Source organism: Giraffa tippelskirchi, chromosome 9 (assembly GCF_054371585.1).
Source record: "Giraffa tippelskirchi isolate mGirTip1 chromosome 9, T2T-mGirTip1v1.2.pri, whole genome shotgun sequence".
Taxonomy (NCBI): domain Eukaryota; kingdom Metazoa; phylum Chordata; class Mammalia; order Artiodactyla; family Giraffidae; genus Giraffa; species Giraffa tippelskirchi.
Genome location: NC_137283.1, coordinates 13,937,414 through 13,958,280, shown reverse-complemented (window position 1 = coordinate 13,958,280; position 20,867 = coordinate 13,937,414). Strand labels below are relative to the sequence as shown.

Below are 20,867 nucleotides of genomic sequence, written 5' to 3'. Positions count from 1 at the left end.
CAGAAAAGACCCGGAGGCCATCCAGCCAGCTCCCTCTCGGAGAGTATGGTGTGCCGGGTCATCAACGGGCAAAAGGCTGCTATGCTGAAACCTGGCTGTGCTGACTCCAGGGCCAGCTAACGTCCACCCTAGCTCTCCTCAAAGGACCAGGTCCTTGGCTTTCCTGGAAAGAAAGACAACCAGGCTACATTTTAAACTCATCTTGGCTCTATGTTACCCTAACATAAGAGAATAAGACTCAGAGCAGCTTTTTGCTCTGGGATTGACTTAATTGAAAATTATATTTACATTTTAAAGCTATTTTTTTGAAATGAGATCACTGTAGTTAATTATGTGTAGATAATCATATGCAGATGTAAGAAATAACACAGAGATTCCATATACCCTTTACCAAAGTTTTACCCAATAGTAACATTTTGTATAATTATATCACAACCAGGGTACTGACATTGCTGCAATCTAGGAATCTTACTCAGATTTCTCCATTTTACTTGGACTCGTGTGTGTGTGTGTGCGTGTGTGTGTGTGTGTGAGAGCATGTGCACCTGCACATGTGAATATTAAGCTTTATATGATTTTATTGCTGGTGTAGGTTCATATATCCACCACCACTAGGACCTGTTGTATTGCCCTTTTATAAAGCTAATTTTTTAAAGATTTAACATGCTTTAACAACTGAACCCAATAAAACCGACACCTAGACCGGGGTTTTTTCCAGCATGAACCAGTCAGGCATATGATATCACCACATACATGGTGACAGGAGGCGAGAGGGTATAGAATGATGCAGAGACCTCCAGGAGGTTCTGAGGTCCCTGACAGCCCAGCCACAGAAGTCAAAGGCAGAAATGAAAAACTACTATGGAAGCATGTGCTCTGTTATTCCAGTTACATTTTCAAAAATACATATAATCCCAATGGTGAGGGGGTAAGGGAGTACAGATTTATAATACACAGAAAAAAGTAGAATAGCCATTCAGTTCAGTTCAGTCGCTCAGTCGTGTCTGACTCAGCGACCCCATGAACCTCAGTACCCCAGGCCTCCCTGTCCATCACTAACTCCCGGAGTCCACCCAAACCCATGTCCATTGAGTCGGTGATGCCATCCAACCATCTCACCCTCTGTTGTCCCCTTCTCCTCCTGCCCTCAATCTTTCCCAACATCAGGATCTTTTCAAATGAGTCAGCTCTTCACATCAGGTGGCCAAAGTATTAGAGTTTCAGTTTCAACATCAGTCCTTCCAGTGAACACCCAGGACTGATCTCCTTTAGGATGGACTGGTTGGATCTCCTTGCAGTTCAAGGGACTCTTAAGAGTCTTCTCCAACACCACAGTTCAAAAGCATCAATTCTTCAGCGCTCAGCTTTCTTTATAGTCCAACTCTCACGTCCATATGTGACTACTGGAAAAACCATAGCCTTGACTAGATGGATCTTTGTTGACAAAGTAGTGTCTCTGCTTTTTAATATGCTGTCTAGGTTGGTCATAACTTTCCTTCCAAGGAGTAAGCGTCTTTTAATTTCATAGCTTCAATCACCATCTGCAGTGATTTTGGAGCCCCCCAAAATAAAGTCAGCCACTGTTTCCACTGTTTCCTCATCTATTTGCCATGAAGTGATGGGACCAGATGCCATGATCTTAGTTTTCTGAATGTTGAGCTTTAAGCCAACTTTTTCACTCTCCTCTTTCACTTTCATCAAGAGGCTCTTTAGTTCTTCACTTTCTGCCATTTGGAGAGAACTGCAAATTTTAATTTTCTTTTTTGTACTTTATTTTATTTTTTTGTAGTGACCATGCCCTGATGGGAAAAACATTACTTAAAATATTTTCCAGGAAATATTTGACTAAGATAAAGGGCACTCCCTGAGGTAACTTTTAAGAGTAATTCATAATAGCACCATCCTACATTTACCAAGAACGCTAACTATAGCCTGGCCTTGTTCCTAGCCCTCTAGATGGATTATCTCATGTACTCCTCAGAGCAAAAATACTACAGGGTAGGCACTCACCTTAACCTCATTTTACCAAAGAGAAACTGAGGCCTCGAGAGGTTAACTAACTCATTCAATGTCACACAGCTAGCAAATGGTGAATTTCAAAGTAAGAGGAGACTCCTAGCAGAGGCAGCAGCTAACACTTAAGGAGTCCCTGCTATGTCCAGGAATTTAATGTGCTTTTCTTGTTTTCCCCTCAGAACAATCTTGCAAGGTAGGCACTATTATGATGAGTATTCTATGGATGAGGAAACTGAGGCTCAGAGAAGTTAAGGACCCGACCCATGGTCACAGCAAATGAGGCTGCATATGCTGGGGACTGAGCCAAGGCCAGTTTGGCTCCTGTACCAAACTAGGGAGCCATAGAGGATTCCAGGGCAAGGCTGAGGTCAGCACAAATCAACAATGTTTAAGAAGCATAAAGAAAGAAACAAGTGCCTGTGCTTTAGGTCAGATCTGTGACCCTGGTGCAGATTTTCTGTTAATTTTCAGTTAATTTTCAGATTAACTCCTCAGGTTTTCATAGGAGAATCTACCAAGGCCATGAGGCCCTGGGCAAACCCCGTAATTATGTCTTGGGCTTCCTCTTCCAAGAAATGAAGATTAACAAATGACGCTTTAAACAGTACGACAAGCACAGTCTGCACTTTTCAAGCATCAATTTTCCAGATACCCAATCTACAATAAACCATCTCAAGTTTCTCTCTCCGTGAGAAGAATATTTCAAACAGAAGTTCTACTTCTGAACAAGGAAGCTCTACCAAATAAATCTACTTCCCCCCAAAAGGTATTGAAAACAAATGAAAACTTTATGCTCAGTAGGAGCCAGACATAAAAGACCATATATTGTATGACTCCATTCATATTAAGTATCAAGTATAGGCAACTTATAGAGACAGGCAGCAGATCCGTGGTTCCCTGAGATGAGGAGGGGTGGTGGTGTGACCCCATGGACAGTAGCCAGGCTTCAGTCTGTAGTCATGGGATTCTCTAGGCAAGAATACTGGAGTGGGTTGCCATTTCCTTCTCCAGGGGATCTTCCCGACCCAGGGATTAAACCGAGGTCTTCTGCATTGCAGGCAAATTCTTTACCGACTGAGCCACCAGGGAAATCCAAGATGAGAAGTAGGAAAAGGAATTAATTGTAAATAGACATGAAGGATCTTATGAGGCGGGATGGTGGGGGGCGAGATGTGAATGTTCTAAAACTGAATTATGGTGATTGTTGCCAACTCTGGAAATTTACTAAAAAACACTATAAATTGTTCACTTAAAATGGGTGAATTTTACAGTATGTAAATTATACCTCAATATTTTATCACCAAATAATATGCAAACAAGCATCCCTGGGCTACATATGCCATAGCCAGTCATTTCAACAGAATATGACAAACGCATTCTTTCTTGATCTCATGATGGAGGCTTTCTCCAGCCACAAGAATGTTTTCAGACAGCAAAAGTGTTTAGGAGTAGCAAATCAGTGATTAGAAAATCAGCACTGATAAATGGCACATAAATGAACTAATCTAACCCACATGGACTAGACTATTTTCAATTAGATAGTTGTCATAGCATTTGCTTAGATGGCAGAAGTTCACGATATATCCATAACGCTAGCTCTTTCCAATTTTCACTCTTACACTTTCCTCAAGTTACAGCCACTTCTTGGAGATTCAGCCATGCCCTTCCCTTGGCTGTTGCCCTTTAATATCTATTTTCAAAATAATTTAGACTTGGCCCAAAAGCCCAAGTGTATTAACTACTAAGAGCTATAAGACACACATGATTTGGCTTTAAAAAAAAAAAAAAACCTAACTATTTTCATGCAGCCCTTGATGTGTGTATAGGAATAGAGTGAGGTCCACAGTACTATAGTACTTGGTAATAAAAAACAATGCTCATTTGTCCACAGTTAGAACAAAATGAAAAAAGAACAAATTCCCTGTTATTTCTGTTTAAATGGCTCCATGTCCAAAATGGCCAGAAGCATAATGAACCTAATTCTTACAAATGTCCTATGTCCCTTCCCACCTATATAAGTCACATGATAGCCCGACACATAGTTGATGCTCAAAAAAATGGAAGACTTTGTTTTACTCCCAGACCAGTCTTTGCAAAGAAAGGCTCATTTCTAACCAATCAGAGGGCCCAGAGAGGGGTGAAAACATAAAAGCTTGATGTATATCTCATCACCTCCAGATGAACATGTATCTTGGAAAGAAATCCCCTCCCCGCCAGGATTCCTGCCTAAAAAAAAGACATCTGGAAACAGGCCAAGTTGAAGTCCAGTGTGATATGATGAGGCACAAAGCTGCTAAGAAAGAAGCTGCATTAACAGAAAGGCATCAACTAATAAGCAGTTGTGGGCCTAAGCCAGAAGCAAACAGGCAGACTGCCGGCCACGAGTCCTCACAGGTGAAAGGTGCTGCTTGATCATGACAGCTTTAGGGACAGTCTCGGGGATGGCGTGGTGGCAGAGGCCAACCCAGAGCCCAGTTCATTGCTAATGGCAGTGTGTTTGGTGATGACCAGCATCTGCATGGTGCTGGGTCTATGCACTGGAGGTGGGAGCGAGGTGTCACTTGCCAAGAATAGAGACCTGACAGGGCAGCTCTGGCTAAATCTGCCTGCTCACGAGCATCACCAGCAGTTGAGATTAGGGGGTGATGATTGGACTGTCTCACTTTCCTTTGCCAGGGTTGTCTGAGAGCAGAGCACCAGAGCAACTTACTGAAGAGGCTGGGAAGCAAAAAGAAAATTACTATCAAGTATTTACAACAGGCTAACAGCTACCAGGAGCAGTTTACAAATACTGTTTTCACTTAAAACCAGAAAAACACAGTGACACAGACGTGATCTCCATGAGACCCTGGGAGGCAGAGAGAGGGGCCAAGTGACTTGTCCAAAGTCAGACAGGACAGAACTATGGACTCAAACCCAGTATGTTGGATATTAGAATCATCCACCCTGCCCTACGTTGACCTATGGGGGCCATTCATCACCAGGGTATTTAATGAAGGCCTCCTCGGCGATAACCAAATGGCTCACTCATGGACTGCTCACCATGTGCCCAGCAGTCTGCTGAAGTGCTGGATGTCTACCACCTCCTTCAATGTCTACATTTGTCCTAGGAGGGAAGTACTACTATAGCCCACATTTTAGACATGAAATTACACAAGGTCACAAAGCTATGAGAGGGTCCGATTCTATTTGACACCCAAGTTGGGGCTCTTAAGCACAGTTGAGTAAACAAAATGAATCCTACCCTTGAGGAATTCAAGCCCTAACTGAGAAGGTAAGACATTTGTGCAAATTAGCATAATACAGGGGAACCAGCAGGAAGAGCCAGGTGAGAAAAGCTCTTAGGGAGTTCAGATGGCTAGGGACTGGGGAACAGGTACCACAAAATGCACAGCTTTGCCCATGGCCAGCCCTGGGGCGCTGCTGGTACTCCACCCCAGAAAGAGCCCTGAGCAAGGGACGTGCAGTGGTGCAGCCATGGATACTATCAAACAAACCCCAGGCTGAAACCAAGGTGACGAAAACAATGGGCAGAGAGACCTTTGTAACAGAGGTGAGGTCACTGCTGATAAGCTAGGCCACCTCCTTTCTCTAATGTGACCCTACAGGGCAGAGCCCTACAAGCCACCCTGTATCACTACAGACCCCAGGGCCAAGGCCTGATGGCGCTTTCTCTCTGGGGTGGGCATTCCCACCCTACAAGACATCACAACCACCAGCAGGCCTCAGCACCATCCCCCACACGGCCCAGCCCTCCTCCTCTAGCCCCAGAGATCCCTGGGGCTCTGACAAATGAGGAATCCCTCTCAGACTGGAGGAATGGGTTCCCCTGGTGCTGCTCCCGTGCTTCACCTTGGAATTCTTCACTAAAGAATCTGGACACGTGATGCTGGACACGTGCCCGAGGCACTCCATCAAGCTCTGGGTTCCCACTGTCTAACAGAATCATTTGCATCTCGGCTTTTTGCCAATGATAATTCCTGGGTAGTGCTCAGCCCCTGACAACTGGCCTGTGTCTAAAAGACTGACTACTGACCGGTAGCAGCCACCTCTGATGAGGGGACATGCGCTCTCTCACAGTCTCAGGGCTCAGTAAACCCCAGACCACGCCACATGCTCTTTTCAAATCCTGCCACCCGAAGGCTATCCTGAATATACCTGCCAGGAAATCAGTGACCAATCTGGTAACTGGGTGACAGCCTCAGAAGCGTCCAGGTGAGAAAACGTAACAGAGACCCCTCCTCGAGAAAGCAGGAAGAAACTGCCCCACAACAAACCACAAGGGTGTGATGAGAAAACTCCACGCTTCACCAGCGTCTTCCTGGAGCTGGTATCACAGCTCGGGCACTGAGGGGTGTGACCACTGCATCATCGCTCAGCAGCACTGTGACTCCCCCTGCTCCATCTCAGGGATAGGGGGAAAACAAGAAAGCCCACCTCAGAGAATACCACTCAGCAAGAAACCACTTAAGATCAACGCAGTTTCTGCACCACACAAGCCTCCGGGGACCAGAAGGACACAGAACCTAGATATCTTCTCTCCTGAGTACAAAAAGAGCCATGCTGCCTAGCTGACAGCTGTGTAATCCGAGCAAGCTGCTTCTCTGGGTGCCTCGTGGGTTAGGAGGGTGATGTGAGATAATGCAAGGCAAGGGCCCTACTAGCTGAGAGTCTGGGTGTGGTGGAGGCCAAACCCCACAGCAGGGTGAGGGTCCTGCTCTGTGGTTATGGTCCTGGGACTCTGGATAACCTAACTGAGTCTCAGTCGCTTTGACTGCAAAACGGAAATCATACTTATTTCAAAGGCTGCTTTGAAGATGAAATGGGTGACATCAGAAGTGCCTATCACCCCCATAAGGTGACCTGGGAGGGAACAACATATGTCTCCTGTATCCTTGGCTACCAATATTAGTGTTGCTGTTTAGTCACTAAGTCATGTCCAACTTCTTGCGACCCATGGACTGCAGCATGCCGGGCTTCCCTGAGCTTCCCTATCTCCTGGAATTTGCTCAAATTCATGTCCAATGAGTCAGTGATGCCATCAACCACCTCATCCTGTGTCGCCCCCTTCTCCTCCTGCCTTCAATCTTTCCCAGCATCAGGGTCTTCTCCAATGGGTTGGCTCTTTGCATCAGGTAGCCAAAGCACTGGAGCTTCAGCTTCAGCATTGGTCCTTCCAATGAATATTCAGGGTTGATTTTATTTAGGATTGACTGGTTTGATCTGTTAGCCCAAACAGATCCTTCAACTTTCAATCAAAATTTTATCCTTCAGTTTTCAATCAAAAGCACCTCTTTAGGAACTCTGAACAGTGTAGGAAACCACCTAAACCACCTCAGAATCCAGGGAACACAGTTACATCTACGTCAAGCACGTATTTTGACTATTCACAGAGACTTCTCTTGCACACGTGGTAGTGCGACAGGATCAGAAGGAAAGAGAGTCTTGCCCAGTGAACTCCTTGCTTCCAGCAAAAGTGGACACAGAAACCAAGCATTCCAAACCAAATCCCTGTCTTCATGATCTACGCCACAGACCTCCTTCAGGCTGGGAGCGAGTCTCGTGAATTTTATTTTCCAAGGAAAACTGAGCACACTGACAATGAAGTGTGCCTTCCATATCCATGGGCTCTACATATGCAGATTCAAATAACCCCAGATTGTAACTATTCGGAAACAAAGAAAATTCCAAAAAGTTACAAAAAGCAAAACTTGAATTTGCCACCACTGGCAACTATTTATACAGCATTTACAATGTATTAGGCATTGTATCAATAAATAATCTACAGATTTGACATATTCAGAAGGATATGTGTAGGTTCTATGCAAATATTGTGCCATTTTATATGAGGGACTTGAGTATCCATGGGTTTTAGTATCTACGGTGGTCCTGGAACCAGTCCCCTATGGACTCTGAAGATCAACTGTATCTTTCTTTTGCAGTTACTGTCTTGCAAATATTATTTTCACCTTCTGGACAGCTAAAAGTTTTTTTTAATTACAGAAGGGAGGGAAATTGGATGGGAACAAATAAGAGGCAAGGAAGAGAACTGTAACAGTCTATCTTAAGAGGGCAAATACAGAGCAGGTCCCCAATCCTCCCTTCCATCAAATATGATCACAAAGTAGAGACCCTGGCATCTGTGAGGTAGGGACCAGCACAGGGCAAGGTACACCAGAATCATGCTGAGGGTGCGTTAAAACCCAGACTGCTGGGCCCCACCCCAGTATGTCTGATTCAGCCAGTCTGGGGCTGGGTCCAAGAATGTGCATTTGTAACATATTCCTGGGTGGTACTGATGCTGCTAGATTGGGACCCTACCTTGGGAACTGGTAGTACGGTCTTTAAGAGCGGTCTATGTAGGGTCCTAGAGCCAGTTTACATAGCTTGAAATCACCTACGAGCGGTGTTATTTCAGACGAGTTGCTTATGTTTCTTCTTATAAGCCTATGAAATGGAAAAGCATAACAGTCCTTAAACTCCTATGCTTATTTTAAAGATTAAATGCATGAATCTACTTAAAGTACTTGGACTAGCACCTGGCACATAGTAAATACATAATAAACAGAGGCTATCATCATCATTATCATCTGGCTGTCAGGTTTTTTAAAAAAAGGTTCAAAATATATAGATGTATGAAATATATACAAAATATGTGCAAAATATTTTTTCTTCTCTTGACAAGGATATATGCTACTTCTCTAGAACCTACTATAACCTTTCATTTAGAATCATATGGCTCAATGATTGATTTGAAAAATCATCTTACTATGCTTTAAGACAGCAGCTCATCTCATACTTTAATGTGCACAGGAATCCCCTCAAGGTCTTGTTAAAATGTAGATCCTGACTCAGCAGGTCTGCAGTGCTACCTGAGAGTCTGCATTTCTAACAAGCTCCCAGGTGACATGGGCACCCAGTCCACATGCTGAGTGGCCTGGCTTTAAGGGACACAAGCTTATCTAGTGAGGTCTGGGCCAGCCCTGGTTCTGTTAGAACAGATAGATGCCTTTCTCTTGATCACTTCCAGGAACCCAACAAATGGAGAGTCCCCACTGGGCTGTCACTCCTCTCTCCTTTTACCTCCATCATCTCCTTCAGGGAAGGACTGGGTGGGGCTTCAGGCTTCAGCACGGCTCCCACCTAGCAGTAGTAGTGAAAGTCGCTCAGTCATGTCTGACTCTTTGCGACCACATGGACTGTATAGCCCATGGAATTCTCCAGGCCAGAATACTGGAGTGGGTAGCCGTTCCCTTCTCCAGGGGATCTTCCCAACCCAGCGATCGAACCCAGGTCTCCCACACTGCAGGTGGATTCTTTACCAGCTGAGCTACAAGGGAAGCCACTGCTCCCCACTCCCCTTCTCCAGTTAAACACTCTTAACTGCCCTATAGGTAAAGTGTTAATATTTTCAGGGTAGTAACCTCAAAAGACAAACACGTTCAGTATACAGCCAATTATAAACTGCTTAAAAAACAAAACTTATTGTCAGACATGGAAACAGGCCATCAGAGAGCAGAATTTTGAAAAAAATCTTGTGATTGCTTTTACTCAAAACCTAAAGAACTTCCCACAGTTGCTCTTTAAACATTCTGTTTAACCCCAACTCTCCCCTCCCCTGCAAAATCTCTTTTTCTAGGCTCTGAGTGAAAATCCCAAAAGCCCAACTAAGAAGCTCACACCCAGCATTTGGGTGTATCTTTATTTAATACCCGCCCTCTTCTCAAAAAGCAGCACCTCTTTGATATAGCCTGGTGGTAGGTTCCCAGGTAATTCCAATGTCAGCCTTTATATTTTTCTATTAGAAATATTTCTCTCTCTATATATTTTTTAAAAATCCCTATTTCAAATTGGTGATTAATAATTTTTTAAAATAAACAATTTCCTAAAATAAAAACATTTAATAATGACTCAAGTTTCTATTAACCCACCAAAACTCATTCTGTCAAAAGAAAACAATGAAAACTCTTAAAACAGAGTGCCAAAATGTCACCAAGAGGGAGGGTGGTACTGATATTTGCAACAAGTATGAATTTCAAAGATCTTAGTTAAGCAACAGAAGCTAAACAAAATAATACACACTGTTGATTCCATTTACATAGTTGAGAACAGGCAAAACAAATCAAAAGGGATACAAGTTAAGGCAGTGGCCTTCCAGGAGGGAGGTGTAAACTAGAAAGAAAAAAGGGGACAAGGGGACGTCCCAGGATGCTGGAAACACAGCTTCTCTTCTGGTGGCTTCACAGTCACCATGTAAGACATGTGTACTTGACCTTATACTCCACTAAGGAAATAAAAGACTACTGTGAGACCAGTAAAACAGCCAGTTCTATATAGATGCTAACAGGGAAAGGATCAGACTGGAGCAAAGAACAGAATTTACCCTCCTCAAAGAGGTCCAGGGTTTCCTCCTGCTCCCGGGTGGGCTTCCTCTCTTCATTCTGGCAGTCATACTCAAAACATTCTTCTTCTCCCACGTCTCTTAGGGACATTGCTGAAGTCACTCCAAAACCAAAACATCACCCTAAGGAGCTGTCCTTGAGGGAACTCCTGGCTGCCTTCCTGGAGGAGGCATTGGGGCAGGAGCCCCTGGGGCGCACGCAGGGCCCTGGCGGGGGCCACGGACATGCCCTGGCTCAGCTGAAATGGAGAATGTGCACAGGGCCACTGGCCCACCGTCGCCCAGGTGGACCCGGAAGGGGGCGGCTCCCAGAGCCAGGAGGCGGGGCGGAGTGGGTGAAGCACCTATCAGGGACGGGAAAGCCCCGCCCAGTCCTGGGGCAGGGCTGGACGGAGGTGGGGGGCGGGGTGGCCCAGACAGGTCCTACGGAGTCAGAGAGGAGGGAAGTAAGCAGGTGCATGGTGTCAGGCCAGCTATCTGCATCCAGATTCTTCTCCCACTTTTCCTCCCCCAGAAGCAATGAGGAATGGTGGCTTCCTGGAAGTTTCACGGAGCGACTGCAAAGGGTCATGCCAACTATGCCTCAAGCAGATACATACACCTGTCTAAAGTTGGGGCTCTGGAAGAGGAGGTGCCCTGGTGACTGATTGTCCAATACTCTCCGATGAGAGAGCTTCTGTGGGTGTGCCTCAAAAGGGAGTCAAATCTGAGGGTGACAACAGTATGACACAGTGCTGAACAGGGAAGGAAAAGGCCGTTTGGGTTTCTAGCAAGAGGAAGAGGGAAAATTGCAGTGAACATTACCTGTGTTAAGCCTAATTCATCCCAGTCTTTCTTTGGTAATAATATATTGCATTTGCTCTTTTTTAAACTGCATTTTATAAATTCCACTCTTATTCTACATCCATGGTTTCACAGACAAATTTATAAATATTTTTTTCTAATTGCAGGATAAGGAGGGAAAAAATCTATAGCCTAAAAGTTTGCAAAGCTGCCTGAAAACAAGAATCCAGTTTTGTTGCATATTTCATGATCAATTCCTTGGCACTGTTTGATTTTGCCTGTAACAGTGAAATGGCAGGTCCTTCCATCAAATCCACTGAAAGATGGCCTGAAGCACTGGTGTCTCAGAGAATCACAGCATATTCTACAATTCCTGGGCTTTAGCCACCTCCCTGCTACACTGTGGCAGGTCTCTCTGCTCCTAAAAGCTATAGCAGGAGGCCTAAAGTACCTCTCTGCCCAGTCACCTCCTTCAGGTAACTAAGAAGGTCTTTAGCAGAGGCAAGATTGCCAGCAAGAATTCTCTGCACAAGTTCAGGAACTTGGTCTTGTCCATCTTTGAATCCTTAAGGCTGCAGATCCTTCTTAGGCAGCTAAAAATCTCCTCAACACTGAATCACTGCCTCCATAAAAATGAATAGAAGACCATAGGCCAGTGCCTATAGACAGAAAATGAAATAGAATAAAGATTTTATTAAAATTAATACCTACAGACATATGCCTTGTCAGGTTACTTTTCTGGAACCTGAAAAGAACTGCTACATTTTACAATGATAAAAATGTGTTGTTTATAAAAAGTCGGGTCAGTAGGAATTCAGTGGCAGGAAGCACAAAATCACATTTGAAAATCTTCATAAGTCTAAATACAATGTTTAGAAAGGCATACACTCTGGGAGGGGGGATACTTTCTTTAATCTCAACTGACGTTATCAAATTGGGGCTTGTTAAGTCAATACAAATGACAGTGAGTTTTAAGGCCTGGGAAGGGAGGGAGGGAGAAATCTCCACTTCGTGCATTATTCATTCGTGAGTATCAGATGGACTATGAGATGTGCAAGTTACTGGGCGGGGCTGCAGTATATACAAATGAAAACAAGAGCTGATTTTATATATTTGAAACTACTATTAAGTGATTTTACTCATTACCAGTTGGGTATACTCATCTCTTAACTCAATCCTAGGCTACCCTTAGTAAATGATGTCCAAGTCTCTTTGTATTATATAATTTAAAATATATATATGCAAATTAAAAATAAATTTAGGACATGGTGTCATGAACACAAGACCACTCTAGCCTGCCCATGTCACCCCAATTCTCTCAGTTCCCTCATTCTTCAGGGTACTCCCCCACCCATCTCAAGCCCCTCCCTCTTCCTTTGCCCCACTTCCTCTGCAGGAATGTAAGGGAATTCTCCAACCTCATCTACCTCTGCATTTGCTTCAAGGTTAAAGGCAGAGATGAGCCAAAGTGCATCTTCTCTGAGAAAACAGTTTTTCCAAAAGTCAAAGCAGAATATGACACTTAAAGGCCACCAAGAAGGCCTGGCCATCCCTGTGCCAGGTGACAGATGGACCATGGGACACGGAGGTGGGGTGTGGAGCTGAGGCTGGTCCGGCCCTCCCTCAAGAAGCTGCTCGCCCCAACAGTCAAGCAGCTACAGTGTGTGCTGTCCAGCAGTGAGGACCAACACAGGGGCTCGAAGCAGAAAGGAAGGGAGTGGGTTCTGACCTAGGTCCGGGGAAGTTCAAGGCTATGGGAGGGAAGTGTCACTCGCCTCCCAGTGGGCAGAGGGACCTCTTCCTGTGAGGGTCCTCTCAAGCTCTGTTTCACATAACCTCCATGGACATCATCTCCCCGAAGCTCCATCCTCCTCTGTCCAAAGAGTGGTTGCAAGCCACTAGAGCTACCTACTTACATTGAAATCTCAACTGATTAAAATGAAATAAAGTCCAAGATTCAGTGACAGTAGCCACATTTCAGACACTCCACAGCCACAAGGGGCTAGTGGCTACCAAACTGGACAGCACAGAATGCTTCCATCATCACAAAAAGTCCCACAGCACAGGCACGCCCAAGGCTGCCCCTTGTCTTTAGACAGGAGCTTGGCACTCCTGGACCTGCATCTCCCCTGGAGCCTGTTCCTGCTACATCTCCTCCTCCACAGTCAAGAGTCTCTTGCCCCTCTGTGTCCCATGCCTTTTGCTCCATTCTCCATGAGCCTTGCTGTCCCTTTACTTCTCTGACCATACAGAGCAAGGTGGCCCATCGCTGAAGGTCACTTTCCCAAGGCCCTCGCTTATGCTATTTAAAAAAAAGAGAGAAAGAAACACAAAGCTCTAAAAACTTGGTCTCTGTGCTCCCTCTGGCCCTCTCTCAGCTCTTGAGCCCTTTGCTTCTACACCTAAGGGAGGACATTATCTCTGCTTTACTAAAGCTGCTGATAAAAATGTACAGCTATATCATATATTTACATTTAACTCTTTTTTAAAAAAATATCCAATTAGCAGTCATTCAGAAGACTGCTATGTTTGGAAAGGGAAAGTCAGTGTCTACCTCCAGGGGCACATCCCACAAGAAACATGAAAAATGAGGCCTGCTTACATACGTTTGACACAAGTGCAGGAAAGTCAGAAAATCATCTCAAAAGCCTAGTAACAGTTTCTCAGTCAATGCTTAAAATATCTGATAAAACTTCACTCACAAACCAGTCACCCTGACCCTAGGTGACATTTTAGAGGTCACTGCAATCGGGGAACAGTATGCGTGCCACCCAAGTGTAACGCCATGGATTTTCACCATGGATATAAGAAGTCGTAAGAACAATCACTGTGTAATCTGCCTGAGTGTTTCCATCTATAAAATCAATATGAACTACCCCCATCTCCCACCCCGACATTCAAACCTATAACGTTGCAAAAGGGGACACAAGGGTGGATGATTACAAAAGAGACTACAGCAAGAAAGAGGGTCAAGTTACTATACCTTGTTCAACAAACCAGTTACCTTTTCAGAGGAGTTTTTAAAAAGAACTTAATAACTAGTACTGTTTCTGAAAAGAAAAAATTAAGCACTGGCCTGGCACTTCAGATCACAAAGAGCTTTTACTTTATTTACAAGCTTTTATCATCCTACGAGATGGCTCTGCCCAGTGGGGTTGTCCCCATTTTCCAGATGAGAGTTAGGTTAATGGAGGCTTATGGGGTCCCAGGATGTGCCTAACTGCTGGTAAACAGAGACAACAGGCCTCCAATGGAGTTGCTTGTGCTAAGCCCCGGGGGCAGTCAACCAAGACTTAATACCTGACCTAATTGCGGCTTCAGCCTCCCCCAGGAATGAAGTCTTAGCCAGACAGTCTGGAATTTCCTGGTCAGCAGTAATGAGGTGATCAGCCTGAGAAACCCCACTTGTCCCCCAAAGAAAGATGAGATAATCCTTTTTCTTGTCCCCACTGCCTTCTGCCTACAAAAGCCTTCCATTTCATACAGCTCTTCCAAGCTTCTTTCTACTTGCTAGATGGGATGAGGCTCAATTCACGAATGGTTGAAGAACGCCAGTTTTTATCTTTATCAGTTGAGTTTTGTTTTTAAATACCAAACAGCCACAGAGAATGCAAAACGGGCCTCAAAGGCAGACTCCAGGCCCGTGCTTTTCCTGCCATTCTGCCTATTTCTAGAATAATTATGAAAGCGCACTCTGTTTCTTTAACTCAGGGACATATACTTGAACCCAAACCTTTCTGAAAATTAAAAAGGCTTCACACTCTTTCTAAGCATACTTTTCTTAAGTGACCAGTGGAGCCAAGAAACAACCTAAGATTTCATGACAGACAGAAAGAATCATCTTCCAGACCCCTGTGCCCAGGGATGGTCTCCATGACACAGTTTTCCAAACATATCTGCTGCAAAGAATCAACTACAGCATGCACTAAAGATTCCAATTTCTCAGGGCCTCTCCTGGTCTGGAGTTAGTCTGGGAATATGCTTTTTAAATAATGGGGTGACTCATGATTTGCCAGGTTTTAGAAGTTCCTGCAATTAAGAGATGGGAAACAGTTAATGTGGGTAACCAGGAATCTGTTTGATGTGAGAATTTTAAGCTATAAACGCTGAGTGCATGTGTGCAAATTCTGCACAGGCCACTGCTGTATTACTATTTCAAACCTCTAAAAATTACTTTAAGGTACTGGGCAATCAACCTCTCCAACTGCTTACTATTCTAAGCTCCTGCCCCATGCCCCTGTTATACCCTCTGGGATCTGACTGTGTTTAGGGGGCTGGGGGTGGCAAGACAGAGTATTAAGACTCCACAACTAAAACTCATTAAGGGGGAAGGATACAGTCAGTAGACTGAATAAACCTCAAAAGAGAACAGCAGCCATTTCTTAAGTGCACATTTAATAGAGCGGTCCCTAATTGTCCTGCAGTTTATATTCCCACCCTTATGTATTACTTTTTCAGTGCTAACCTTGCAACTTAAGTGCAAGTCAGTAACTATGACATAAATAATGATTTTGCATCTTTTTTAAAACATTTGACTCATCTTTTGTTATTACTATGGAAAGCTCCCTGGACGTTTCCCTCGTTAAAGATTCCAATGACAAATAATAAGAGAGACAAAGCAACACTCTGTGTGTCTAACTCCTACCTGGCCTCCTCACCAGGAAGTTCAGAACCAGGAGATGAAAGGGCTATTCAAAGACAGCTTTGCAGTTTTAAAGATGCACAAAAACAAAGGCACACTGCTTCCATTTCCAGACTAACCTGGCGAGGTCAGGAAAGAACCCAACTAGTCAGACGTGTATAAACAAGCACTGTCAATATTAGCATATTCCTGAATTCCCCATTCCCTTTTGTGGGCTTTCCTAAACCACATTAGTTTTGAGCTCCCATTCCTTTGATTCCCTGTTTTTCTAACTATCTTTAAAATGGGATTATGAAAATGTCAGTTGTCCCAGCAAATTCTGTCCCAGTGGCCTTCTCCACTTCATCCAAATTGGTATGGAGGAGAAAAGCAAATATTTCACTCAGCAAACACTCAGACAGTAACTGCCATCAACATTTATTTACCCTTGGCCAGATGAGCTGCCTCTTTTTCTGTTTTCCTTTTCTGCTGGAAGAAGAGAGTTCTGGCTGCCCGGGGCCAAAAGACTCAACCAAGAAACGGCTGGGTAAGAAAATCCTTCTGAGAGACATCCAGATAAGACCCGGCCTCTTCTCACCCTTCAGATTGTGCACCGCGAGTGACTGCCTTCATTTCCTCAGACAAGGGTGTAAATAAAGCTGGACAGTGTCACAATCAGGGCAAGATAGTAAGAAACCTTCCGCCATCACTTCTAGGAAGGCTCCGGGGGAGCCATGGCCACACCCAACACCTCCACTGGGAGGTGGAGGTGAGACAGCTGTAACCAGTGTGCCGTGCACCAGCGGTCCACACTCTAAAAAGTTATGGAGGGTTCAGTGAGTCACAAATCACCGCGGAAAATTCAAGAGGTCAACGATGGAATCTGAAAAGAAGCACCCCTATAATTGCCTTCTGGAGTTGGGTAACAGGTTGGGAATTTGCTTTAAGAATAATATACCCAAAAGAAAACAACTGAGTCATCTTTCCCCCTCACGACCCTGGGAGCTACCCACCATCATCATCACTCAAGACGTTTAGAGATGCACAGGGACTCGACACGGCAATGTCTGCATCGAATGCTCGGGGATGGGGGGGCTCAGCTGGGGAAGTTTCTCGGCGCATTTAAATACCCACCCACCCCCTCCAACAAAGCCTTTTGGTCTTTCTTCTGTGGCTCACAGTCAAGGCCAAAATCAGAAAATACAGAGATAATTATGCAGTTCTTCAGCTTATTAATGAGGCCAGGTCCCAGCCTGTTACATCATTCAGGTTAATCAAATGTAGTCATGTTAGAGTGATCTGAAACTCCCGATTCAATTAAAAAGCAGTTACCTTACCTATTACTGGCTCGTGTGGGCTGAGAACATTACGATCACCAGGGAATGGACCCTCCAAGTAGATAGATATTAGGTCCTCTTGTGTGTGTGTGTTTATGTAAAGGCATGCGATAGAGGGTCACTTTAAAGGAGAAATTAAAGATGACAGGTTAACTGTGTCATATACAATTTGATGCCAACCCCATAGAGCCCCTCCCCTGTGGCCTGAGAATGCACCTGAGAGCCATTTCCCGGTGTCTGGAACCTCCTGAGGCTGCTCCAGCCACAGAAACTCTGCCTCCTCTCCTCTGGAATGCACCACACCCTCCCTGCCCAAACGCAAAGGATACAGGCTCTTCCAGCCCCTCCCAGCATCTCCCACCCCCATCTGTGGGATCCCTCAAGATAATTCATTTGACTTGGCTGCCAGGTGGGAAGCTGCTTCTGCCTTTTTTCCAGCCTCCCCTGGGCTCCCAGGTCTGGGCCCAGGAAAGCTGGATTCTCCAAGGCCAGAGGACCACTTCCTGAAGACACTAGTCCCTGGACCAGAGATGATGACATCTCCACTTGCACACACACACATGCACACACACACACATCACCCCAGAGAGAATTCAATCCCACTGAAGTGCAATGCTCACAAGCCCAGTACGCCAACACCATCCCCAAATTGCCAAGGAGCCTCCCCCCCCATCACGAGCCCTGCCCACCTGCTGTCCCCCCTTCACCACGCCTTCACAACGGTCAGAGCCATGCGGTGCTGGTCCCATGCCCCTCCCTCCTCCCATCTCCCCAGGAAGGTTCCAGGACACCCCCTCCCCCGAAGGAAGACAATGGCCCTACACATCCCAGCTCTGTTTTGCAGGAGCCATAATTACCGTCTGAGCATTCTTCATAATACCAGTCTAGTTCATAATAATCCGCTTCGATAAATTTCTGCATAGTCAGTATTCTGGCAGAGGAAAGAATGGACTTCACGGCACCATCGACGTCAGGTGAAACGCTGCCATGCCCCCCTGCCCTTCCAGAACGCCGGGCAGAAGAGCATCCCCAAACATGCCAGAATTAAGCTGTGCATCCTTAATGACAGTCTGGAGCCAGGACGGAAAAGGGGCAGTGAAAAGGAAAATCATGGAGGGGGAAGAGGAGGAGCACAGCTATCAGAGACCCTGGCAGTCCTGCTAATAAAGCGGCAGCGGCCAGCAGCCCTGAATGGGAGTAGCCAGAGCCATCCTATCCGGGAGCACAGAGGGTGACGTCAGGGACACACACCACCACCCTGAGGTCTCACTCCAGCCTCGCCACCCCGCTCCCGCTCATCTTTCAATCTAACAGTTGCCATAGAAACAGCCTGGCTCGGAAAAAAAAATGATGCAGAAATGGAGGAAATGTCTTCCAAGGATGCTGGGAGCAGGGGCTGAGAGGTGCCACGTTGGGAGAAAGGAGGGAGTGCAGGCAGGGAAGTGGGTGGCGCCAGGAACCTTATCACTATCATCTCTTCCAACAAATGTCAGGACAAGTTTATCTATCTGTTTAATTCTGGGTCACTATGGAATCTGCATTTGAAAAATAACCCCTTTAAAAATCTGCAACTTCTTTCCTCAACCTGATTTTAAACATTAAACATCTTCCTTAAAAATTCTGACCACCGCCTAAAGGAAATGTAAATTGCTCAGAAAAGGGAACCATTTTCATATAGATACAGTCCTGTTCTCTGTTCATGCCTTGGCTCAAACTCCTGGAAAAACAGCCTGCAGCATACAAACAGAGGAGAAAGCCATCACAAAGGGGCTTGTGCAATAAGATAGACTGCTTTCATGGACACTAAAATGTGTTACCAAAGTACAAAAATATACACCAGAAGGAAACTGCCCTCCCTCAGGAAGGTGGTTCCCTCTAGGAAAGGAGTGAGGGAATAGGACTTTGAAACTGTCCTTATAAATGCATTGCGAATGTTTTATTTGGGCTTCCCTGGTGGCTCAGTGGTAAAGAATCCGTCTGTCAAGCAAGAGACAAGGGTTCTATCCCTGGGTTGAGAAGATCCCCTGGAGGAGGAAATGCAACCCACAGTATTCTTACCTGGAGAATCCCATGGACAGAGGAGCCTGGTTGGGCTACAGTCCATGGGGTAGCAGAGTCAGACACAACTTGGTGACTAAACAACAACAATGTTTTATTTCTTAAAAAAAAAAAAAAGGAAAGCAAAGCTAACATTTATTAGTCCTAATTATTTAGCATGTTTGAAATATTTCATTTAAATGAGTAACGGATAATTAAATAGATTTTAGACTTGCTATAAGTTAAACTCACCTGCTAAACAGGGTTGCTCAACCTCAGCACTACTGGCACACAATTAGGGTCAGACTGTTCTTTGTTGTAGGCGTGGTCCTGGGCATGGCCTCTACACATTTAGGTGCTAGAAGCACTACCCTGTCTCTCTGTTGATGTGACATCCAAAAACGTCTCCAGATGGTGCCAAATGACCCTTGGGAGCAAAATCTCCCTTGAAAACTGCTGCCCTAGAGCAAAACTACCATGGAACGTCACCAGCCTGTTAGCCGGGTACTGGAACCATCTGTTGGTATCAATGACAACAAATGCGCCAGCTTGGTCCAGCTTTCCTCTTAATTTTCTACTCAAGACGTATAATGTGGGAATGAGTAATAGTAAAAGCACTTTTTTCCACTACTGGGAGGGCAAGCTTCTTTCCTTCCACAGTGATCAAACAGGGAGGCTTTCCCTCTATCCTTCCAAAGGCACATGATGCCCTAGTTAATGAACTTGGAGGGAAAGGCATCCCTCTAGGGCAGGGCTTCCCAGGCTTTAATGTGCATGTGAATTATCCAGAGCTTTTGCTAAAGTGCAGATTCTGATGCTTCAAGCCTGCAACTGCGCACAATTTTCTGCCTTTCTAACAAGCTCTCACATGTTAGCAAGGCAGCTGGTCCCCAGACAACACTTCATGGCAAGGCTCTTCAGTAGGAAAGACAGATTTGGGGGTAGATTTTATGTGTGTGTGTGTGTGTATGTCTAACTGTGGGTATGAGTAGCAGGTAATTTAGAGGAAAACTTTTCAAGTGTGTACGTTGAGGGGGTGGTGGTTTGCGTATGCCCTTCCCTCTCCCTGACCCCAACTTGGATACACACTTAAAATTTTCTAGGACATTCACCTATTTAAAGTCGTCAGCCAGCAGTTTTAATTCCTGCTGTAACTGCCCCCATTATCTGAACACATCTCCTCTCTTCCTTTGGTCCTTATCATGTCTCTCTCTGCCTGGATGGCAGCTCTCAAGAACACCACAGCAAACCTACCAGGCGGCCTCTCAGATGTCACTCCTCATGACAGATGAGCTGAGGCTGGTGTCCTAAGGTTTTCTGAGGTTTTTGTTTGTTTAAAGTTCCCTCAGGTGCTTCTGAAAGATGATTATAGGTCTCAGAAATAAACTGATGGACAGTTAACAGTTTCCTCAAAATCAGCATGTTTAACAGATTCAATCCAGTACAGGTGGTGAGGTCTAGTATGACCTTTCAAAATGAAGATGGAATAAAGGAACAAAAAATGCAAACTCCATAAACCTCCATAGAAAAGTCAGGTGCAGTTAGAAACCTCTTCAACAAAGGCTTATGTAGGAGACTTGAATTTGATCCCTGGGTTGGGAAGATCCCCTGGAGAAGGGAAAGGCAATCCACTCCAGTATCCTTGCCCCGAAAATTCCACAGACAGAGGAAC

General features: G+C 45.1%; 1 protein-coding gene across 6 annotated transcripts in view; it reads right to left on the bottom strand.

The window, feature by feature from the left end:
* Positions 1-20,867, bottom strand: part of TRAK1 (trafficking kinesin protein 1) — a 152,660-nt gene that overhangs the window by 41,202 nt on the left and 90,591 nt on the right. For 2 of the 6 annotated variants that reach the window (XM_081527648.1, XM_081527650.1), the window contains exon 1: positions 18,016-18,079. The exons of 3 other annotated variants lie outside the window; for them this stretch is intronic. In XM_081527648.1, the coding sequence (XP_081383774.1) occupies positions 18,016-18,079 (64 nt within the window). Of the gene's footprint in view, positions 1-10,399; positions 10,509-18,015; positions 18,080-20,867 lie in introns of those variants that run through there. One more of the 6 variants, XM_081527646.1, reaches the window with a different exon arrangement.